General features: G+C 37.9%; 1 protein-coding gene across 2 annotated transcripts; it reads left to right on the top strand.

The window, feature by feature from the left end:
* The first annotated feature begins 2,486 nt into the window (after window positions 1–2,486).
* Window positions 2,487–8,850, top strand: LOC122333289 (ribonuclease inhibitor-like). 2 transcript variants are annotated; one of them, XM_043230833.1, is made up of 5 exons: window positions 2,487–2,659; window positions 3,678–3,849; window positions 4,075–4,248; window positions 4,398–4,571; window positions 8,479–8,850. In XM_043230833.1, the coding sequence occupies exons 2-5, from the start codon at window positions 3,776–3,778 to the stop codon at window positions 8,663–8,665; spliced, it is 609 nt and encodes a 202-aa protein (XP_043086768.1). In that variant the 5' UTR covers window positions 2,487–2,659; window positions 3,678–3,775; the 3' UTR covers window positions 8,666–8,850. The 2 variants fall into 2 exon arrangements, with proteins under 2 accessions (XP_043086768.1, XP_043086769.1); XM_043230834.1 differs by lacking the exon at window positions 8,479–8,850 and adding an exon at window positions 6,968–7,640.
* The last annotated feature ends 16,369 nt before the right edge of the window (window positions 8,851–25,219 follow it).

The following is a 25,219-nucleotide window of genomic DNA, read 5'->3' on the forward strand; positions in this document are numbered from 1 at the left end:
TAAAAGCTGCTCTTGGACCAACTGATGAAGCTGGCAGAAGATGAATCAGAAGAAATTTCATTGGCATTTAGTGAATTTTTATCAAAAGTGGCATATCAAAGTCTGAATGGAAAATGCAGATAGATGTGACACAGTAGATAAGATGGTGATGTGTTTTGACCAGATGAAGCTGTGAAGGTCATAGTGGTAGATCTGAGAAAGATAAACCAAAAATGATCTGGCTTTGAACAGTTGCAGAATGAACACAAGCAAAGGTAACATTTAATTTACTGTGACTGTAACATTATTAAATCTTTAACAGTGTGGTAAGCGTTTGACCTCTTTGCTCTACTGATATGTTTCTGAGATAAATGTTTCCCAGTGAGTGATTCTCTCTTTTTCTCTCCCAGCTCAGGACTGGAGGACAATATGAAGACATCTGATCCCTGTTAGAGGTAATTCACAAATATATCACATATAATCTATACATACATCATATCACTGCTCAGAATGGAAATAAGAAAATCACATGGAGAGGCAGATTTCATATAGATATATAGAAGTGTCTCACAGTGATACCAAGCTCACAAATGGTCTGAAAGCTCTGCTAAAGATCTTATAATGTACTTGAACTTTAATGCAAAGCACCAAAAGGTGGCCTTCTGTCACAAAAATAGATTCAAGATCACCGAGACATGATTACTGGTCAATGCGATGTGCTAAGGTTATTATTTAAAGTAAGTTTAAATACACATTCTGTTTGATGCTAGATCATGTGGAAACCATTCACTAGTTTTTGAGTTAGACTGATCTCATGGCATAGTGATTTCCAATCAATAAGTTATCTGAAAGAGTTATAGACATTCAGATATTGTAAAACTGGAAATTGTTAAACACAGAATTAGATTCTGAAGATAGATGTTGCCTTTAAACCACGCAAATCACAGGAGAGGCCAATCAAATGCAATGATGTATTTAGTCTGAACAAAAATGAGAAAAAGATTGTGCTCACCAAAGGCATCGCTGGTATTGGAAAAACCATTTCAGTGTACAAGTTCATTTTGGACTGGACAGAAGGAAAAGCCAATCAGGATGTTGACTTTGTGTTCCTGCTTCCATTACGAAAGATGAATTTACAAGTCTGGTGAATGGATCTCTGCTTCCATCAGCACTCGTCTGGGTGACATCACGACCAGCGGCAGCCAATCAGATCCCTCCTGAGTATGTTGGGTTGGTCACAGAAGTGCAAGGATTCACTGACCAGCAGAAGGTGGAGTACTTCAGAAGGAGAATCAAAGATGAGGCTCAGGCCTCCAGAATCATCTCGCACATTAAGAAATCTCGAAGTCTCTACATCATGTGCTACATTCCTGTGTTCTGTTGGATCATAGCCGCTGTTTTTCAACACTTATCCGCTGGAAACAATGCAGAGAACATAGGCACAACACTCACTGAAATGTACATCCACTTCCTGCTGATACAGATGAAAATGAAAAGCCAAAAGTGTGACCAAATAACAGAAAGAGAACATACTAAGCTCTTAGATTCCAATAAAACAACGATATTGAAGTTAGCCAAGCTAGCGTTTGAACAACTACAGAAGGAAAACATTGTGTTCTGTGAGGAAGATCTGAAAGCATGTGGTATTGATGTGAGTCAAGACATTGAGTCCACAGGAATGCTAACTGAGATCTTTCAGCAAGAAGCTGGACTTCATGAGATGAAGGTCTTCTGCTTTGTGCATCTGAGCGTTCAAGAGTTCCTTGCTGCAGTTCATGTGTTCCTCTGCCACAGGAACAAGAACATGGAGGAGCTTCAATTTTTCTCTGAAGAACCACAAAAAAGTGTCAGGGTCTCTTTCACTCAGTTTTTATCACGTAACACCCACAAAAATATTGCTTTACATAAATTACTAAAGAAGGCTGTTAAGAAAGCAATGCAAAGTCAAAAAGGACATTTAGATCTTTTTTTGCGATTTCTGTTGGGTATTTCACTGGAAACTAATCAGAAACTGCTCAGAGGTCTATTCACAAACACTGAAGATAGCAAATACAGTTCCACAGACGTAACTCAGTACATTACAGAACAATTAAAAAGTCAGGACATCTCACCTGAAACATCAATTAACATGTTCTACTGCGTACTGGAGCTCAAAGACAATTTATTAAATACAGAAATCCAAAGATACTTCACATCATCTCCAGAAAAAAGCCTCTCATCTTCCATGTGCTCCTTGCTGGCCTACACACTGATGATGTCAGAGAAGGTGCTAGAAGAGCTCAACCTTAATATGTACAAGACATCATATGGAGGCTACATGAGGCTCTTGCAAGCTGTGAGATGCTGCAGAAAAGCAAAGCAAGTAACTGTTTATTATGTAGTAAAAACTGTATTTACTAAAAAGTGCTTACATGACATTTGTTTTATGTTTTTCTAAAAAGCTTGAATGTTCTCAGAGAAGTGATCCAGACAATATATATCATTTACAAATATCTTGTTTTTACAGACTCTCTTCATGTAATCTCAATCATACTTGCTGTGAGACTGTGGCTTTGGCCCTGCAAATACAAAACTCACCCCTGATAGAGCTGGACATGAGTCACAATGACCTGCAGGACTCAGGAGTGAAACTGCTCTCTGAGGGCCTGAAGAGCCCAAATTGTCAACTGAAGACATTAAGGTTTGAGATTCATAAGTGTTTTTTTTTATTAGGGGTACAACTGGAAAACAAAATTAGATGGGACATAAAAAACACAGTTTTACCCAATCTCATGTTAATCTTAAGTACTTATAGAGTAGTACTGCATCCTTCATACTGCCAAAAGGTCCTTAGGTTTATGTAAGCCTTTTTTTGTACATGACCAGAGGTAAGTGAGATGCTCTCTAGCTGGCGAGAACTATTAATGAAGTTAAATCATCAAAGCCACATTCCCATGTTAGGCTGTAGAGCGGTAACGCTGTTTTTGTTTTAGTTTGTTATTTTAGTTTTTTGTTTTGGTTCGTTGGACGTGAGTAGACGGATTCGCCGTTGAGCTGCATGAGAAATCAATTAGAAATCTTAAATTTGCAGAGTAACGCGGGTTAGAAAGACAGCTTGAATTTAAGAAAATTCAAGTTCAAAAGAGGAAAACCCAGAACATCACCTAGTGGGCAAATATAAAAACACACTGTTGTTTATTTGCTTAACTCTACGGAATCCAAGATGTAGGTGACTTTGTTTCTTCAGTAGAACACAAACAAAAAACATTTAACTCAAACCGTTGCAGTCTGTCAGTCATCTAATTTTAGTCAATGGGCACAATTAAAGCAAATTAAAACCTTCGCCTCGTGACAATTAAGGTGTTAAGACACAAAACGATCAGTCTGTGCAAAAAACTGAACAGTATTTCAGTACAGAACAAGCTCCAACTCTCCTCAGCTCACCTCCTCAAACTGTCAAACATACATTCATTCAGTATACAGATCCATTGTAAACAGACTTGTGACATCAGTTTAACAATAATCAAATCTAAAGTGTTTAGCGCCAACACTTTTGCCTGGAAGTATTTTAGAGGGTCTGAAGAGCTTGATTAGCTGGTTCAGGTGTGTTTATTTAGGGTTAAAGCTTAACTCTGCGGTATAGTGGGCCTCAAGGATCAGGGTTATCTATTATTAGTGGGCAGCCCTAGTAATTATTCCCTTTTAATTATTATTTTCAGATTATCATGCTGTACACTCACTGGTCAGAGCTGTGAATTTGTGGCATCAGTTCTACAATTATCAAACTCCCATCTGATAGAGCTGGACTTAAGTGAGAATGACCTGCAGGACTCAGGTGAAGCTAATTTCTGATGGGCTAAAGAGCCCAAGCTGTCAGCTAAAAATACTAAGGTTTGAGATTCATTAATTCAGTATATTGATCCATTATAAATAATGACTATATATTTAATATATATTAAATTCTTGAATGCATTAGTTGTGTATGTCTATGACTTACTCTTCCTAAAGGGAATTAATAAAATTGTTGCATAGAAAACAATGCATTTTAAGATGCTGTTAATTTTATTTAATTGGATGCAAATTTGTAATTGTTCAGTTTTTTACTGTTCTATTCAGATTGACAGGCTGTAAACTCACTGGTCAGTGCTGTGAGTTTGTGTCTTCAGTTCTACAATCATCAAACTCCCGTCTGACAGAGCTGGACATGAGTGACAATGACCTGCAGGATTCGGGAGTGAAGCTGCTCTCTGATGGACTGAAGAGCCCAAACTGTCCTTTGGAAAAACTGAGGTTTTAGTATATTTTTTCAATGCAGTTAAATATTAAAGAATCTGCTAAACATATAAAATTGATAGTCAAAATCTTATCATGCCATACTTTTATCAGTTTATAATAAACTTATGTAAACGTGTTTTATGCTTTTGTATTATTTTCTTCAGTTTAGAAACGTGTAAACTCACTGGTCAGTGCTGTGAGTTTGTGTCTTCAGCTCTACAATCATCAAACTCCCGTCTGACAGAGCTGGACATGAGTCGCAATGAACTGCAGGACTCAGGAGTGAAGCTAATCTCTGATGGACTAAAGAGCCCAAGCTGTCAGCTAAAAATACTAAGGTTTGAGATGCATCATTCAGTATATTACAGCGTTATAAACTACGTATTTAATGTTTAGTAGGCTCTTTACTGCATAAATTTCACATAGAATTACATTTTGTGTACAGCAGCATGGTTTGTTTTAAAACCAAACTTAACTTACCAAACTTTCCTTCAGGAGATGCAAATCTATCTCCTTATAATTCTTGGCAGGGTATGTGAGCAGAGTGTGTGAAATATAGTTGGCGCAAGGCGGAGCATGTAGTCAGAGTGCGGAGCAGGTTTTTATCCGAAGGCCGGTTCTCACTTGTGGCTCCCACTAGGGCATGCACACATCCACCCAGAATTCACCTGTGCCTTCAACAATTAACAAAACTTTTAACCTACACTTCACAAGTCATTCATTGGGAAGGTAGGAGAGATGGAGTTTGTGAAATATTTCCAAAAGCAAACCGAAAATGTTAATAAAGAAATATCTGTGCAAACATAATTAAGTAGCCTTGAAGGTGTGACCATTGGGACCTTGGGACTGTAACTCGCTCGTGGGTTGAGGAAAGCTTTGGCCATGCCGGTGCGAATTCCGAGAACAAGTGGCCACTGAGAGAGCCTGAAGGTCACCTACTCTTTTCAGAGAACATAGTGCTAGCAACAGTGCACTAGTGTGCTCAAATGGCAGCCCACAGCAGGACTCTTAACACCACAGCCAGATTCCATGTTTGATCCCAGGATCGCACTGGAGGCCTCAACGTCAGGAAGTCCAGCACTATACCTCATAGATGGAGCTCTGGATTGGAACAACTTCGGCTGAGAGACTGGAAGCTATGAGTAGTGCCCCCTCAGGGTCACACCCACAGTTTACACAGCTCCAGGCATGGGGGCATTATGGTCCTTCTTACTAGAATCTCCCATCAAGAACGTTTAGGGCCCTGAGGTCCGAGAACCATACTCGGCCTGCCCAAAATGGCACTACAAGTAGTAGACTGACCGTGTTCCAGTGTACTCTCTCCAGAACTCCAGGAAGCTGGATGATCAGGGGAAAGCTGCCACATCTGTACCATGGCATCTCTGCCCCTGCCTCGACAGGATGTCTGCTTCCACATTTAAATGCCTGGGAATATAGATGGCTCTCAGTGAAAGGAGTCACTTCACCCCTGAATGCGAACCTCAGGAACTTCCTCTGTGAAAGATGAATGGACACATGAAAATATGCATAGTTGAGATCTATCGTGACAAACCAATCCTAGAACTTGATTTGAGACACGAGCTGTTTGACAGTAAGCATCCTGAACTTCAGCTTCATTCAGGAACCTAAGATCTAAAATGGGCCTCAGCACCCCATCTTTCTTTGGAACTTTGTAGTACTGGCTGTAGAACCAGAACTCTCTTTTGTTAAGAGGGACCACCTCGATGGCCTCCTTCTTCAGGAGAGTATCTACTAACTGTTCCATCCCCAGAGCCTGGTCTGTGCCCACGAGTGTGGGCAGAACCGCATACGAATCACGGCTGAGGCAATCCAAACAAAGTTCTGTAGCCTCTTTCTACAGTGTGCAGGACCCATCAAGAAACATTTGGCAATAGTTTCTACACTGTAAAATCTCATCACACACTGCAGGCCAGTCTCTCAAGACTGCCTCGGGTGTGGGAGGACTAGCTGGTTGTTGTGACACGCGCTTTTTGGCAGCTAGTTCCTGCATGGAGCCCAATGGCAAACTTCCCAGTCCTGCTGTGATGTTGGGCAGGGGAAACTGAGTGGTGCTCGCAGGAGACTCCCATGGCGTGTAGCACCAGCAGGGTTAGTGGGGTGGTCCCCTGAGGACTCACCTGCTGGGCAGGCGCTGGACCCAGAGCAAGAGGGGTGAGATAGAGACTCGTCCTCTCAGAATTCTTTGTGCTCGAGATCCCATTGCGATCTCCACAAGCGTCGCTACGGCCGCTCTGCCTCGGCAAGAGCAGGACCAGTGCCTCGCTACGCACAAGCTATGTGTGTCATCCGGCAAGATGTAGCATTTGCATAAATGAGCATACATGTGGTAGCGTTGCTCACCCTCACCCCTCTCACTCTTATTTTTTGACTTCTCTTTTTTTTCTCAGTTTTTTGGGAAACACACAGCACTTTAACAGATGTCAATACGCTGGTTGCATTCCTCATCCTTTTATGCTTCCTGGTTAGTGACGTCTCCTGCCTGTGATGTCTCACCATTTCATCGATACGGCTCAAATTGACTAATAAGTGAATAGTTGCAAACAGAAATACTACAAGAATATTAATAATTAGGCTATATCTATACATTACTCAAAACCTTCTCATATTATGATGAAGGGAACGCAAGAGTTTGTCTATGAAATTGGAGAGAAGTAAGCTCTATGTATTTCAAATTATTACCCCTAGTTATTCTTTTTTTTACTCTTCTGTACAGATTGGCAGACTGTGCACTCACTGGTCAGTGCTGTGAATTTGTGGCATCAGCTCTACAATCTTCAAACTCGCCCCTGATAGAGCTTTTAATATTAAGTGCACTTGTTGTAAACCCCACATGATACAAAACCAACAAATAAATAGAAATGGAAAACCTAATTTTAAACGGCAGCAACACTTCATGACACAAATTCCAAAGATTGGATTTTTTTTAATTCCATAAAATCAGGAAAACGTTATTTGTTCATTCTTTTTAACCTTTATTTAATTGACAAAGAAAAAACATTTCCACAGCCAACTGAATTTTATTTTATAAATATAACAACAATATATATATATATATATATATATATATATATATATATATATATCGATGGCTGCAACACACTCCAGAAAAGCTGACACAGAAGCATGCTTTACACTGTTTCACATCAACTATATTTAAAACATTCAATTGTTTGGGAATTACGATATGTTTAAGTTTTGCTAAATGTTTGTCCAGTCTCAGCAATCTGTGATCATTGTTGTCTGATTCTACTTTGTCTTGGCATGCGTGCTAAAAAAAATATGTGCTGCGTGGCTTTTGTTTACGGATGCGGTGTGAAACTGGCCTTATCTCTTGTTTACATGCACACTTCTAATCAACGTTAGGGCTCCAACAAGGTTTTGTTCTGTTCTCCTGGATCTGCTTAAACCAATTTCAGAAGTGAAGCAACTGGATTTACAAGATCACAAGATTGTAGTTGTAGTTTGCACAGGGTGTTCATGTATTTATTTATTTTTTTTGCATTTAAACTGTGTGGCTTTGATGCGACATTCAGCAAAAGAAGACTAGGCACCAAGGTTCATTTTAAAAGCAAATTTTAAATTAGTCTTTTGACTAAAATGGAATCTAGTTCTAGTCATATTTTAGTTTTCTGAATTGTCTTAGTTTTTATGGGTTTAGTTACAGTGTAATGTGTTTATTTTGCATTTCTGTAAAATGTCGTAACTCATTATCTCCGGGTCTGGCGATAGTTTCTGAACATCCAGGAACATCCAGCAAGTTAAGTGCGAATGCTGATCTGAAGGTACAGCTGTACCATTTGTTTCAGGGTCTCTATAACACAGAGATTTCTTGCAGATGACTACAGCAACGAAATAAAAATACTCTTTGCCAAGAATCTTAAAAGAAGCTAAAAAAATTAAAAGCTAAATACAATGTGAAGACTACCACGACTGACTTGTTTAGATTCTCCTCTTATACCCAAACATGATATGTTTCAAAACTGGGTTTTTTTTGGATATTTGTTTCTTTTTTTCTGTCCCAACTATTTTGGAGTGTGTTGCTGCCAGCTAAATCAAAACGTAAGTTGGTCAGTGAAAGTACTTTCTAAGTACTTTCGTTAATTGGCAGATCAGATTTAGTGCATTTTACAAAATGTCACAATTTTCCTGAAATGACCTCTTTCAGGTCACAAGATTACGTTTTAATGTCTGAGATATCTTCACTGTTTTTGTGCGTGTTTCTAGGTTGTCTATCTGTAGGGTGACAGATGAAGGCTGTGGTTATCTGGCTTCAGCTCTGCGCTCAAACCCCTCTGCTTTGAGAGAGCTGGATCTGAGCTACAACAGCCTTGGAGAATCAGAAGTCAAGATGTTCTCTGATCTACAGAATGACCTTAACTGCGCACTGACCAAACTGGATATTTCAGTTTAACTTTCTTGTCAGTTGCATTTGTTAATCACATAAGCATACGTGGCTTATAATTTTATTTTCCATAGGTTTCATTTATAACATACATTGTTGCTGATTTGGAGTGCACACAAATTAGTTGCTTTGTATCTGTTATTTACCTTTGTTTCTATATTGAGTTAGGTTTACCGGCAGTGTGTGGCGGCTTGATGGTCTGAGCTCCGTGCCTTCCTGAAGTGTGACAAATTAGAAACTGAGATTTAAGAATGAATGGTTCTCCCTGGACATACCATTCGGAGAAATGATCGAGGATGCAAAGGAAAAAGTTGCTGATTTTATTAATTATGTTAGTTGTCTATTTATGTTGTTTGTTTATAGGTTAGGTTCTCTTATGATTTGATGTTTCCTTTTTGCCTAGTTTATCTTTTGATTTGATTTCTCTTGTTGAATGTAAAGTGTTGTTGATTTCCTCTTAATTTGTAATGCGTATCTTTCTCTTTATAAGCTCTTGTGTTGTCCATTTTGGTGGCTTTTGTTTTTTGGTCTGTCTGTCTGCCTGGTTGTTTGTGTAAAATTTACTTTTTGGTTTAATTAAAAAGTTTTCCTAGCAGTGACTTCTGGTGTTCCTTGTCTTTGACTTCTCGGTCCCTCACAAACATTTTAATGCCAGCTGCTTGCCAGTTCATGATGCAAACAAAGATGTGGGAAGAGCAATTGTATTTTATTTAAAGATGTGGTGTGTAATATTTAGAAGGATCTATTGACAGAAATATAAAATATGTAAGTGTTTTTAGAGGTGTACAAAGACAAATCAGTCAAGTTAACTGCTCAGAAGAGTCCGTACAGTAGACCCTATTAGGCTCCTCCACCCCCAAAATATGCTTTGGAAATATTCGTTCATATCTAACCTATAAATGCATATATATATGTATACTGTTACCTTTTAACTGCATAAAAAATAGTTTGATGTACAGTCTTTAACCCGGCTTATTAAGTGCAGACTGTGACAACGTGACACACTATTAGCGACAAATGCACTCGCTATGTGTTCCTGGATATGTGTCTTCCCAGAAATGAATTTTCAAGAATAAGCAACTAATAAATAAAAATAAATTTGCCAAAGTAAAAAAGGTGATTGCATTCGCCCTGATCTTCACATCCGTCATTGTGCTACATTTATAGCAGTGAGGACAAAGAACTGAGCGAAACAGAACAAAGGTTACCATCTATTAAGCCCAATAAGTCTCTTTTTTGTTGGATGTGGTAAATCGCTTCCTTTGTTAGCTGGTTCTGTTTTTTTTTTGTTATTGCTTGGTCATTTGTGTGTCCCTCATGTGGATCTCATTACAGAAACAATAGCTGTGGAAATCCAGTTCCCCTTTCATTGCAGTGTCACAGAGTTTGAACGTGGCCTAAACAACCTGCTGCGTACTTTGAAGATAATGCACCATTAGTCCATCAGACCGCCGAGAGTCAGGTTGTGTCCGTCTCAATGGGCTTTTTGTAAGAGAGGTTGGGCTTTATTAAAATTCATTTCCTTTTGTTGGCTCTTTTCAGAACCATATTTCTATGTTCCATTCAGCCAGATGCACAACAAAGGGAAACTGAATTAGAACCTTCCGTTGCCATGGAGCCCAAGGGCTGCTTTCAAATTTCCATTCTCATATTCTTACGCTCTCACTCTTGATGTTATGGATATGTTGATAATTAAAACCATGAGAAACGTGATGGACACAGTTTACATCTGAATGTCTGAAGGCCAATTCAAACAAACGCCAACATTATAAAACCGTCGTTGTATTTTAGATATTTACTGCTTCTCATTTAAAAAGAATATAATAAAACGAATTATACTAAAATATATTTTATATGTGAGCGAGCCCGCAAGAATACAATTAATTCCCACTTCAGGTCTATTACCGTTTTGATTCGGTGTTTGAATCGATTATTGACAGAAAGATCTTGAGACAAGCAAAAAGTCGCGGTGGCGAAGATGCTTTGGTTTGATTGACAGCTGCTGTAAGAGCGCGAGTCTGTTATCAACGTGAGCAGATCGTCAGACGAGTCCGGCCGTGCGTTCGTGATATCTGCTCTGACACCTGCCTGTCCGACACGTGTCCTGATAGCACGAGAACACAGAGCCCCAAGTCACTCATGAGCCGTGCTTCGCTGAGATCTTCAGACGGCGTTTGGTGCTTTAAACACAAAGCGGCTGTAATTCACACAGATTCGTGTGTTGTGGTTTGTTAAAAGCTTGGCGAATTTTAAATGGAGAAGAGATCGTCTTTAGTCAGATGAATGCGGGTTATGATATTCTCCGCATGTTGTGCATGTGCGGAACTCGTGATGTTGTTCTTTATGATGTGAAGTTAGGTGCCGCAGATCATATTTTGCTTCAAAGGTATTGTCAGCATGATAGTTACGGACAGTTATGGACGGAAAGATGGAATATGTTAAGACTATGTGGGTTTTTGCGGGAACATATTAACACGGAACGTTGCATATTGTGTAATCAACACATTCATATACACTGTTAGCAGTGACCTAGTATCAGTCGTGTCATTGTGTAATTGATTAAAAGTCATTACTTTTCCCTAAGCTCCAGTTTGTTCAGAGTTAAACGGTCCGGTCTCGTCAGTGTATATGTATATATCTTGTAGATTATTAAAAACTATTAATTTTGTCTAGTTTATTTTCATGAGCCAATTCAAAATCACTCAAACATGGACATCTCCGTGTGGATTGTTCATATATTATATGTTTTAAAATATATTTGCTTATGCATGGAGAACACATGCATGCACTTTTATGTTTTGCGTATTTATTGTTGAAAGGCTCAAAAATATGTCAAATATATTTTTAGCTCACCCTCGATATGCATGTGTTTTTACTCCTTACTGAATGCAAAGCATACGAGTTCGCGTTCAGCTCAGAGAGTGGATGTAGCACACAAGCAATCCATATTTTGATGCCATGCCGCTCTTTTGCATATTGACTGTATCTATTTAAATGCTATATCCATTATAGATGATCATTATTCATTCTCTCTCAGGTCTGTCAGAGAGAAACCACATTAACAACAGCAGATGAGTGGATGCCGCCAGAAGTGGAAAAATGCTCTTTCTGTGTCTCTGCCATTCTGTGGAATGGAGTGAAACAGCAGCAGCAGCAACACAACTCCTCAAAAAAAAAACCCAAAAAACTCCTACTGTTTTTGTCTTAGTCTGCGCTGGTGATTCAAGAGGAACGCGGCTGCAGACTGTCACCCGGCCAATCCTCAATGGATTCAGATCTCTTTGAGGATTTGCTGGCTCTGGTGTGGAGATAACAGGCGTGACTCTGAGAATGAGCTTGAGTGAAGCATCAAATATTCAGCAGCTCTGAATCTGTGTCCCGCTACACACACAACTTTCTGTGACACACTTCACTGCCTCCCATGCTACTCCATACCCCTTCCGGCTTTGCCTCTTTTAAATTTTAAAAAGGTGTCTTTAATTCTGTGTTTCCGCTTCTTTTTGCTTTCCTCCGTATTATTTCGGAATAAAAAGACTTCGTAAAAACACTTTAAATGGAAAATTATAATTTGATAGAGCTCTAATGAATTCAAAATCTGAAATGGATACGTTTTCCATTGATATATAGTTAGGACAATATTTGAAACTAGTGAATGAGCGTGCAAAAAAAATCTAAATATTGAAAGATCTTTGCAATGAATATTACTAATCAGAAATTAAGTTTTGATATATTTGCAATAGGACATTTATAAACAAATATCTTAATGGAACATGATCTTTATATGATTTTTGGCATAAAAGAAAAATCAATCCGCTTTTTTTTACTATTTCTACAAATATATCCACTTAAGACATACATAGTCATATATATAATGAAGTAATAGATAGTTCTCTTCTGGTATGAATATATTTTGGGATTTATTTTGATTAAGCTGCCAACTTTCTAGACAAAATTTATAAATGCAAAATAGACTGTTGCCCTGCAACACAAAGGTCATGCGTTTTATTTCTAGACATACTAATAAAATATATTTGAATGCTTTGTAAGTCACTTCGTATAAACATTTCCACAAATGCATAGTTAAATGTGCAACATGAGCTTTTTTTTAATTATCAGGAGTAGGTGAATCTTTTCCATTACCCTTGACTGAATGCTGGAGCAAGAAAGATAGAAAAACTCAAACGGCTATTAAAAAGAAGCTCAGCCGCCGCTCGTGGCTAAAGGTACTTGAGTGCGTGATAAGAGGCTCGTGACTGATGTTTTATAGTCAGAGGTTCCTCTGACGGACCTGATTAGAGCTTTTCAACGCTGACGGTGTTCAAATATGCAGCTACTTCTGTATAAGAATCATATCAGCACGCTGCCAAGAGCAATACAGGTTATCAGCCCACCAATATAATACAACAATTATACAGTCGGCACACAATGCAGACGACGGCGTATAGACGAACCCCCGCTTCATCTTTAATTCAGACTCCATTTACTCTGCCAGTTCGTGTGTAGGCAGGCGAGCGACGCTCTTCTGGATGATAATAGCTGTGAATGAGACTCTGTGCGGCTAATTGGACATCAAACAGATTGTGTTGGAGTGAGATTAGTGTTGGTCCAGAGAAGCTTCTCAGAGAAACCTTGCCTTCTTCTTTCTTGTTTTCTGAATACTTTCTCCTTTCGTTTTTTTCAATCCCTTTTTCTGTAGGCAGATGTGCTGAACTGATTTTATGTCTTGGTGTCAACGATAAAGTGTGCTTATAAAGCTGTTTCTGATCAATCTGAAGTCCTTGACGATCCCCATCACAGCTCAGTGACTGTAACTTGATAGAAGTGAGCTAAACCTCGCAAAATTGCAGTTTAGCGACATAAAAAGCATGCATAAATAGTCATTTTTACACCCTTGTGCTTTAATGATGCTGTATACGGTACCTTTGATGTATGCTTTTGTATTGTTTGTAAATATATATATATATATACTTTTTTAGTCTTTTCTGTAACACTTTACAATAAGGTGTCATTTGTTAACATGAACTAATGTATTAACTGACGTGAACAAACAAAGAACGATACGTTTATTACAGTATTTATTCATCTTTGTTCATTTTAATTAATGGAAATACAGTTGTTCACTGTTTATTTATGTTCGATCACAGTGCATGATGATAACAAAAACAACTTGTGATTTTAATAATGCATTAAGTGATGCTGAAACTAGCATTAACTGTAATAGTGTAATGTTAATAGGTTAACAGTAAACTCCCGTACTGTATACAGGGAAAAACTGTAAAGCATCTAAGCTAAACTTCTTAGTTTTACTGTAAAGTGTTTTTAGAAGTAATTCGAACAAGTCGGTACATGTACAGATATAAACATAAACTGATATTCCCAGAATTCCCTGAGTGACACGTCACATTTGAAAGTATTTTGTTTAAATAATCATGTTTTTGTTATCATTTCCAGAACATTTGGGCTTTATGTTACATTTAGATGTTTCTTACATTATTTAGGTGTTGTTATGGTGGTTGTCAGTACATTAAAGGAACAAAACAGATTTTAATAGCAGTGTGCGTTGTTGAATTTATTGATTTACATTCAAATTGTGTTGCTTGTATAAATTACGGTTTTATACTGTATTTTCTTTTTACTGTAAACATGCTTACAGCTTTATTATTTATTATTCTGGCAACCACAGCTGGCATTTTTTTACAGTGTAGATTAATAAATGCTTTAGAAGTATTGTTCATTCTTAGTTAATGTTAACTAACGTCGTTAACTTATGTTAACCAATGAACCTTATTGTAGTTTTACTGTTTTTTCTTTTAATTTTGAGCTCTGTTGTTTTTATCTAAGCTTATATTGCAAAGCAACAATGCTTGTGCTGAAGTGCTTTGGAAATAAAGTTTGACTTGACTAGTAAAACTTAAATCGTTGGTTCAATTCCTAAGAAACGCATTGCATACCTTGAATACAACATGAGTGGATTTAAATAAAAACATCTACCAAGTGTGGGTTAAAATTAGGTTACAGCATTTATAATAAGCTGTAAATAAAACATTTAGATCATACTCTGTTTGTAGTGCTTGAAATATTCTTCCTCGTGCCGCCAAGCATTACTTTTTTTTCAGATCTGAGTAAATAAAATGGCGAGTTAACCGGCTCAATATGTCTGAAAATATGGTGATATAAATTCTGACTGTAAACAGACGAGGGAAGTACAGTCATTTGCATTTAATATCTCCTCTCTCAGCACTAAATGATATATGATTTGTTTGCAGGCGATACGAATGCCCGTTCTCCTTATTCTCCGTGGGAAATAGGTTTTTAACGCTTGGTTATACGCGTCTCAAGATTTACCGTGAGCTCCGAGGTTATTTAATGATGAGAAATAAACACAAGCTAAATCTTATTTATTAGCAGAATTCCCAGAGAGAGAGATCCACCAATCGGAGACGATTCCGTTACTATGGAAATGAAAAAACTAATAACTAAACATTCAGGTGCATTATACAGCTAAAACAGTAATATTGCGAAATAGCTATAATAGCTGTTTTCAATGCGATTTCTACTGATTTTACTGATGCACAGTCTTTCAGAAATCATTTTAATACGCCGATTTGCCAAAGTCAAGACACACTCCTGTAACATTTCTCCAATAGTTTTATTTTCCAGTATTCGCAGACAAACAGAAAGCGCGAAAGATTAGCATTTATTTGCAACTGAATTAGTTTGTAATGTCATAAATATCTCACGCCCACTTTGATCCATTCTACCGTTTGCTTTAAATAGTCGCTCAAAACTTGTCGCTCTTTACAGTATGTTTTTTTTTTACAGAGAGAATGGAAGTGGCTTCTGGAAGGCCGTTGTAAAGGTGGGTGTCTGACTGCCTCGCTCTCATGCTTCTGCTGCATACGGTGAGGTTAAACCAATTAGCGCCAGGCCATAGCTAACAAGCTTTAAAAGGCCTGTAAGGATACAAACACACACACACACACACACACACACGGATGGATGGATGAGCAGCAATCAGTTTAACACCAGCAATGCTCATCATGGATGTTGCTTTTTCTCATCCGCCTACAGTAAAGCTATGAAAAGACACGTCTGTGTTCCTCTCTCTCGGAGGCTGGTCGATTAAGATGAGCTTTTTGTGCGCAGTCGGGTGAGATCCTCTATATTTGTGTTTTACAGAATTAAATATATGCAATGGGATCAGAAGGGAGCACAAGGAGGAGCGGATTAGAATAATTAAAGGAACGCATGCAGGGCTGGCATGAAGAAGCACGCTCTGAAACACATGTGCCGGAGAAGAGAAGCCATCGGATGCCATCTGAAAGTGCTGAGCAGGAGTGAGCAGTGTTTTATCTACTGCAGCGTGGCGCCGAGGCATGTTAAATCTTGGCATTAGATAATCTTGTTATGAAAGTGCACGTAGATTTGGATGCCATAATGATCAAACGACTTTCATTGTTCTGTTCTGGATGTGACAAGCGTGAGGTGTTTCTAACAAGATATCACGTCCAAAAATATACATTCATTTGAACTGCCTGCTTGCGTTTGGTAACTATAAAGGTGGAAACATGCTAAAAACCCGGTGTAGAAACTAGAAAATAAATTTCCAAGAAATGCCAGATGCTTGCTGAATCAAACATTTCTGCTAAATGTTCTCGGTACGATGATTTATTTACTACTTTAAAAATATTGTATATGCAAACACTTGAATGTAGACTCTTATACGCTTTACAGATGATTTTTCTAAAAATAAGAATAAAAATACAAAGATCATTGGACTATTTTGCAGCTGACTTAAAATACTATTTTAATCTTTCAGCGTAAAAATTTTACATTCACTGTGTTATATTTATTATTTGTTAAGTTTACGTATAAATAGTACGGAAAATAAAAATAAAAACTATACGCTAACATGGACTAGGCGTGTATATGGCACGCGCGGGTTTAGCGTGAATATAATACTCCGCTCTCGCGCGCATGCGCACTTATCGTTTTTGTGTCCGCTTTTATTTGGTGTGTTATTTTTACGCTAGTTCATGAGATCGGATAGGATTTCTGAGTGAAAGCTGTTTTCACATTAGCTCACGAAATTCGAATTCTGTTTTTATTTCCCTTTTGAAATGTGAAGCAGTTCGTAATGCAACACGAGCACGAGCACGAGCAGTATCGAGTCTTGCCACACAAAATGCGCTAGAAAGATTACTAGCATGACTTTTCTTTTATAGTCAGTTTTCTACTTCGGGTCGTCATAGAGGATCATCATAAAATCATAAAAAGCAGGTTAGTTGAAATGAGTTAAAATCTAGCAGTCTGAATAATAATCTTTAATATGCTTTAATCTCTTTGATTTTTATATATTATTATTATTCATAAAACCGCTAATTGTTATTGTTATTGTTGGCGGAAATGCATTCTGGGAGACTAATAGGGATTTCACAGTCAGTGGTTATTGATTTGCACAGTATATTGAGAAAATAAACATCCATAATAAATAAAAAAATGCATAAAAATCTTTTTTTAAACAGCTAAAATCAGCTAAATGGTGGGACGTGGCCACAGAGACTCATTTCAGTCTTGATCATAATGTGTAGCTCAATTAAAAATGAGTTTATTCACGTAAATGTAAACGTGCACATTTCTGATGCACAGGTAACGTTGAACTCTGCAATCACAGGTGATAACTGAAACATGCAGGCGGTCAGGAATGACGTGGAAAATGAAGCAAAGAGAAAGTTAACCACAAAAGCCTGAATCCCAGTTCTCTGTCTCTCTTTATCTCTCTCTCTTTAAACTGTTTCACACACCAGCTTTTCTCTTGAATTTATGGAGACCGTTTAATTAGTCGAGAAACTTTTACAAAGCACATTTCCTCTAAAACGTCCCTTTATCGCACAATATAAAGCACTGTTTGGTTTTATTGTTCCTCTTCTCTTGCTCTGAGACAAAATAACTATTGACTTATTATCACGGCGGCGTCGCCTGTTTGTCTTTCTCCCTTTAAAAGATAATTTCATTTTCTGCTGCTCTATAAAGCGGTGTTTTGGGTTTTAGACTGAAGGATTTAGCTTTAAGTGGATACGTAGGAATTGATCCTTAAAAACACTGCTCGTATTTGAAACTGGAAAAGAATGAAACACAAAAGCGGACTTCTGTCGCACCGAATATGCAAAATAAATTACATGCACACAAAGTCTTTTTAAATGAAATTTTTTTCATACAGAGAGAGCAATCACAGCTACATACACAATATCAGTGGATTTCCATCCATTTATTTATACAATTTAAACTTTATTAGCACATGATGATATTTATTGCATGCAATATAATAATAATAATATAATAATAGTGTAATATATGTGATATAATAATATAAAATAACAATAATTGCATATATTTAATTGCATTAATATATATAAATCATCATTTTTTATGAATTTGCCATTTTAAAAAGTATTGCATGTAAATAATCTCAGTCATTTAAATGATAATAAGCATCATCCTTATAGCAAACATGAAGTTTACTACCAGTGCAATCACAGTTTATTGCTTTATTAAAATATAATATAGCCAAATGCTAAAAAAAGGACCACTACAGTGTTTATTAATGACATGAAGTTGACAGATTTCACTCATTTTTAACTGTTCCTCTGAATGTTTGATTATATAAAGAGGCTGTGTATTAACTGTATGATATATCTCACAGCACCTCCTAGTGTTAGACTCAGAAACACAGATAATTCAGATAAAAATTACAGTTCTCTAAATATTCAATCCGCTTCACATCATTCCAGAGCCATACCATGCTATTTATTCCCAAATAATGTCTTTGCGAAGTTTAAAATAACCACAACAGCCCAACTAATGCTATCAAAACCTGACATCGTATTAATATCGACACGTCCAGGTTACATTTCAGCCCCAGCATAAAAAATAAATACATATTTTTGAAGTTTAAGGTCGCTTAAAATTTTACGATATTGAAGGTATAAGAAATTCTGCCTTGTGTATAAATATTTTATGAAACGATCTATTAATAAAAATGGTTTTCATCTTTATTTTTTAGGTGAAATACGAGACATGTTTTTGACAGGTTTCTTGAGATTCAGTCGTTCAGAGAGAAACCAGCAGACTAATAATCGTCTGTCGGGCCGCTCAGAAACTCCATCTGACAAGCTACAAACGGTCTGTCCACCTCCGTCCAGGGCATTCCTATAAATAATGCATCAGACCTCTCCAGAGAGCAAATATAATGTTTAATTGAAAGATTTTGGCAAGGTGACTTTAGGTGAAGGGCTGTTTCCTCCAGCAGACAGCGCCACCTATCAGCCGCAACAACCAGCAAGATGGAAAAATACAGTTTTGCACCATTAAATCTTTGAAATATATTCAGGTTTTCTTTGAGACATTTCATTTCTAGGCAGAGACACTTTTTATTTATTCTTTGTTTCTTTTTCAGAAATAGAGAAATTCTGATCAGAAAGGATGCAAGAAAGTCTGTTTTCAGGCTTTATTTTATTTTTTTTAAATCAAAGATATGAACTCTGATTTTCTGAATAATTGTTTTTGAGAAATACTGAATTGCAAAATACAAACTGAAACATATTGTTATTTTGCGAAAAGAAATAGAATCGTGAGATAATTTTGTAAACCGAAATGATAAAACTCAGAAAAATGCAACTTTCTTGATGAAAACCAAAATACAGAATTGAACAATGCAAACTTAGATTTCTAAGACTTAAACTCAGAACTGTGACCAACTTGGCATTGCGATGAATCAAAAGTCCTTCTCTCTCTCATTGTTTAAATGATAGCCGGCCCCTCGTGCCAAACTAAACACATTTCTATTAAACCGACTTGGCTGCATATGGCAGCATCAGTTTTATTTATTACATTCAGACCTTGTCTCATGAACACCTGTAACGTGGGCGGACCTCGCCGATGCTCAAAACCCATGCATGCATTAGCTTTGCGCGTTTATGCATTTGTGCGCGTTCAGGATTCGCGTCTCAATCGTCAACGAGCCAGAAGCGCTGTATGCATGGTTGTCCGGTGATGGCCAGCGCTCTCCGCTGACGTCCGCTGAAGGCAGGTTGTTGTGAGCGAACTCAAGGACGCGGTTTAAATCTGCATGAATCGCTCTGAGATCAAGGAGCGGCGGGGCGCCAGTCACTCGCGGAGCTCGAGTATGAAGGAATGTTTATTTCTGGGTCAGTGGGGGTGCTAATGAGAACAAGCGCGCGACGAAGGCCCGAACGCCGCCTCCTGATTGGTTGGATCTGACAGGCGCTCGCCGGGTGAGGACATCGACAATGACAGGCAGCCTGCGACGGAGAGGCTACACCGAATGAGTCATGTTTTATTCATGGGCTCGCTACCTGAGCTAGACTTTCTCGCGCAAAACTTTCTGTGTGGAAAAAGAACCGTCATATATTTACAGCGATACAACACCGGAAATGTCACTCTTTGCTGAGAGAAAACCAGTCAGATATGCCCCTGCGAACTGTTCAGTGTGTGCTTTGTAACGTACTTCACGTCTTAAAAGTGTGGAATAATTAGCGTTCTTTTACATAAGAATCTTGTCCATGGGGCTGTATTTTTATAAACAGCAACCAAAAAAATACACTAAAACAAATGCGGTAAAACAGCGGTATTGTGATAAATAATTGCAATTCAAATTTAAACTACAATGTATTTTTGAAGCATCAGGCTTCAGTATGCTCTTAAAGTTTGCAATTTAGCCTGTGAGAACTTTTATAAACTGAGTTGCAAGCATTTCAAGCTGAATGGCGGTACAACCGCAGACATTACAGTAAAATACCGCTTTAAACAACACTTACTGTACAGACGGTCATAAAATGAGAAACGTCTGAGAGGAGATGCATTGACAACGGCTTCTGGACACGATGTAGTTTAGGGATGTCACTTGTCACTGAACCTGTGGACGTCTCAGATCTCTCGCTGTCTGACGAGAAAAGCTGAAGGTTAAGCAATCGAAGATGTTTGCGCTTCTGAAAGCAAACACTGATCACCAGGAATACAGTGCGTGGAAAACCAGCTTACACTGTGCAGTTTATTAAAAAATAAACGTATAAGAAACAGCATGCATTATGATAAGTGTGAAACTTATGTCTAACGCACATTGTTTTACATTGTCTCTATGTGTGTGTGTGTGTGTGTGTGTGTGTCTGTATGTGTGTGTGTGTGTATGTGTGTGTATGTGTGTGTGTGTGTGTGTCTGTGTGTGTCTGTGTGTGTGTGTCTATCTGTCTGTGTGTCTGTCTGTGTGTGTGTGTGTGTGTCTATCTGTCTGTGTGTGTGTGTGTGTGTGTGTGTGTGTGTGTGTGTCTGTCTGTCTGTGTGTGTGTGTGTGTGTGTGTCTGTGTGTGTGTGTCTGTCTGTCTGTGTGTGTGTGTCTGTGTGTGTGTGTCTGTCTGTGTCTGTAATGTGTGTGTGTGTGTGTCTGTGTCTGTCTGTGCTGTGTGTGTGTGTGTCTGTACAGTGTGTGTGTGTGTGTGTGTCTGTCTGTCTGTGTGTGTGTGTGTCTCTGTCTGTGTGTGTGTCTGTCTGTGTCTGTCTGTGTGTGTGTGTGTGTGTGAGTCTCTGTGTGTGTGTGTGTGTGTCTGTCTGTGTGTGTGTGTCTGTGTGTCTGTCTGTGTGTGTGTGTGTGTGTGGAGTCTCTGTGTGTGTGTGCCAATGTGTGTGTCTGTCTGTGTGTGTGTCTGTCTGTGTCTGTCTGTGTGTGTGTGTGTGTGTGTGTGTGTATGTCTGTGTGTGTGTGTGTGTGTGTGTGTGTGTGTGTGTCTGTCTGTGTGTGTGTGTCTTTAGGGTGAAGAGACTAACGCGTGATTTGACGAGGTGTGCAGGAATCCATGTGTGCTGCGTTTCGCTCCATTTGCCTCTTATTGAGTTAAGTGTTCCTCAAACACAGGCTCAGACTCAAGCGGAGCGTGACACTTTCACATCTCACACCAATTAACATTCAAATCACTCTCCATCTCACACACACACACACTGCATACTTGCTCCTGAACACAAAGGAAGGAATAGCGATTGATTAAGTGTGCATAAACGACAGCTAATCATGTACTAAACATCTGACGAGGAGACGTTTTCTTTCATCAGTTTTGGAGCATCAACTAAACATGTCAGGAGTCTCTGAGATCAGAAAGGCTCTAACAAGCTTCATCAAGAAGTCACAAAACACACTGATTCCTGAGCACGGACACAGAGACTACGTTTATAGGCAGTTAGAAACCTTTTCTTTTTAATTTGTGTGTTTTCCCTCGCCTGTTACTAAATCTGTTTATACAGATAGAATCTGCTTAAGATGATAATATCTAAAAAATTTCTTTATGATTCACGTCATGGAACAGTAAAATAAAATAAATACAATACATTTCTTTGGCATTAGTTGACATATAATAATGTCAACATTTCAAGATGAAGATTAAGTATATGTTGTTGGCCAAAGTAGCAGCTAAAATAGGTCTTTACGTTCCTTCTAAGTAAAGTATATAATGTTTCTTTATATATATATTTTTATTACAGGTTATTTTATGTTTGAATCAATGTCTAATACTTGGTTTTAAAAGAGTGAAAAATGTCATAATGCTATTATAAAAACTAATGGCAGGTGAAGTGTGTGTGTGTGTGTGTGTGTGTGTGTGTGTGACTGTGTGTGTGTGTGTCTGTGTGTGTGTGTGTGTCTGTGTGTGTGTATGTATGTGTGTGTGACTGTGTGCGTGTGTGACTGTGTGTGTGTGTCTGTGTGTGTGTGTGTGTGTGTGTGCGTGTGTGTCTGTATGTGTGTGTGTGTGTCTGTATGTGTGTGTGACTGTGTGTGTGTGTCTGTGTAAACAAGGGCCTCGGCAGGTGTGTGTGTGTGTGTGTGTGTCTGTGTGTATGTGTGTGTGTGTGACTGTGTGTGTGTGTGTGTGTATGTGTGTGTGTGACTCTGTGTGTGTGGCTGTGTGTGTGTGTGTGTGTGTCTGTGTGTGTGTATGTGTGTGTCTGTGTGTGTGTCTGTGTGTGTGTGTGACTGTGTGTGTGTGTGTGTGTGTGCAAAGCTCAGGCCTCGTCAGGTGTGTGTGTCTGTGTGTGTGTGTGTGACTGTGTGTGTGTGTATGTGCGTGCGTGTGTGTGTCTGTGTCTGTGTGACTGTGTGTGTGTGTGTGTGTGTGCGTGTGTGTGTGCGCGTGTGTGCGCGTGTGTGTGTGTGTTGGGGTGGGGGTTCTCGCAAGGAAAATAGTTACAAAAAAAGTCTTAAAATGTAAAAATACAAAAAGGTTTCTGTTATGGTAGGTTTAGGGGTAGGGAGATATTATTAGGTCAGTATAAAGCATAGAAGTCTATGAAAGTCCTCACAAGTAAAGCAAAACAAACGTGTGTGTGTGTGTGTGTGTGTGTGTTTGAGAGACAGTACATGTATAAAAAAACATGATGAATATCAGCGTGTATCAGCTTCCTGCAGCATCTGTGTGTGTTTAGTCGTCTGCTGAGCATCACGGATCATATTTGTCTTCATCTGAGACTAATTCTATATAAATGGATGAGAACGAGAGACAAGGAGTGAACAGGAACTAGTCCCTGGAAAGACAGATGTGTGTGTGATTAGAGGAGCGGCTGACGAGGGACACGCTGTCATATCTGCTTTCCTCTTCTTATTGGGATGATTGACTGTCGCCATGGAAACAGATGATGGAGCGGGAGGAAGATTCCTGATGAGCGTCAGCAGATCGATGCTGAAGAGAGAAGGAAAGAGTTTCTTCATACATGAGATGTCTTTTTTTTCTCTTTAGTCGACTTCTTGTTCTGTTTTGTTTTAATATATTAGCTACTCATACTTAGTGTCTGCAAAGGAAGTAACAGAAAGGGCTACAAGGCAAACATTTGTGTTTCTATTCATTTTATTTACTAATGCAACTCATTAAATTCAGTTTATAAAATTAGCTAAACTTTGATGCCAAACAAGAAGTTTTATTTTGACCTCTTGCTGTGTTTCTTCATTATTTATTAACCACTTTTGTTCAGTGTCTATGTGCTTCTGAAACAATTATTATATTTCTTATACAATACATAATAAAATAAAAAACAATGATCACAAATGTTCAGAATGAAGACTAACTTTGCTCTTTACTGATTCTGTAAATACTTAAAAATATATATTTCATTTTGGAAACACTAGGGCTGAATGGCAAATCTTACGATTCAGATGCAAAAGACTTTCTATAATATTTCTATAATTAATATTATATATTAATATATTTATATTATACAGAAATATGTTATGTTATGTTAATAATATTTCAAATATTTCAAATTATATAAACTTAAGCAAATTATATATAAAGTATGAATAACTAACACTTTTTTCGGACACTGTAGCTTTACTGATTGCAAAATTTCTAGATTTTCTATATGGCAAGCAGGTCATGTTCGGATCGTTATAAGCAGTAAATCTGAACAGTAACAGGTGTCTCTTCAGTATGAGTTTATATAACAGTGAACTCAAAGTCTTGTGTTAAGATAACAGAACACTTATCTGTTTCAACACAGACTTTAAAACCAGCTCTAAAGGGTTTTATGATCTTATGGATCACTAATTGATCTGGTGAGCTGAAGTGTCAGTGGGCTTTCTTTAAGTGAGAGACACGTGTTCTGCTATTATTGCTCTTTTTAATTCATCTGCTAAAACGTTTTAATCACCTGGATGCCTGATGTTATGCAATGAGGGGAGTTTAGTCACTAAATAATTCCCATACTACCATTTTATTATAGTTATTAATAGGAGTAGTAGTGATATTACCATATATATATATATATATATATATATATATATATATATATATATATATATATATATATATATATATCAACTTCCTAACTTTAGGCTAATCAACTATGTAAACAAAGAAATATTTACACGTTTAGAAGAGTAGAAATGGAGCGCTGCCGCATCTAGTGGAGGGTTGACGGAACTACAGCGTGAAGGTATTCACCTAACAACAATCACACAAACTGCTACAGAGTTGAACGAAGTGTGTGTTGGTCAGTTTAGGTTTGGCTAATTTAGCTAGAAAAAAAATTACGAGAATCCGGTGTTAATGGGTTATTTGTGAGCTGAGTTTGACGCCACCAGGTGGCGCGCGTGTCCGTCTCAAACGGACGAGTTGTAGGCGTCTACAAATACTGCCTGATTTTCCACGTATTATAATAATTATTTTTAAGAATAAGAACAAGAAGGTGTATAATAAATAATTGTATTTATTGCTCCATAAATTATCAAAGTGTTATTATTGTATTTAAATTCACGGTACCTTAAAACGGTTTCTTTTTTCAGAAATTTAAGTTATTTTATATATATATATATATATATATATATATATATATATATATATATATATATATATATATATATATATATATATATATATATATAATAAGTTGATGTAATTTAATTTAACAATATGACTGACAACACGTGGGCCACAGTAAATGAAGACGTGGGTTGATTTTTAGTCAGGCGCGAGTGGGTCGGACTCGTTGGGTCTTATGTAAGAGCGC

Source organism: Puntigrus tetrazona, unplaced genomic scaffold (assembly GCF_018831695.1).
Source record: "Puntigrus tetrazona isolate hp1 unplaced genomic scaffold, ASM1883169v1 S000000233, whole genome shotgun sequence".
Lineage (NCBI taxonomy): Eukaryota > Metazoa > Chordata > Actinopteri > Cypriniformes > Cyprinidae > Puntigrus > Puntigrus tetrazona.

Excerpts from the sequence above, each read along its gene's own strand:
- LOC122333289 (XM_043230833.1), top strand. The coding sequence starts at position 3,776 with ATGACCTGCAGGACTCAGGTGAAGCTAATTTCTGATGGGCTAAAGAGC. Across the intron at positions 3,850-4,074 it reads TGTCAGCTAAAAATACTAAG|ATTGACAGGCTGTAAACTCA; the intron begins GTTTGAGATTCA and ends TGTTCTATTCAG. Across the intron at positions 4,572-8,478 it reads TGTCAGCTAAAAATACTAAG|GTTGTCTATCTGTAGGGTGA; the intron begins GTTTGAGATGCA and ends GCGTGTTTCTAG.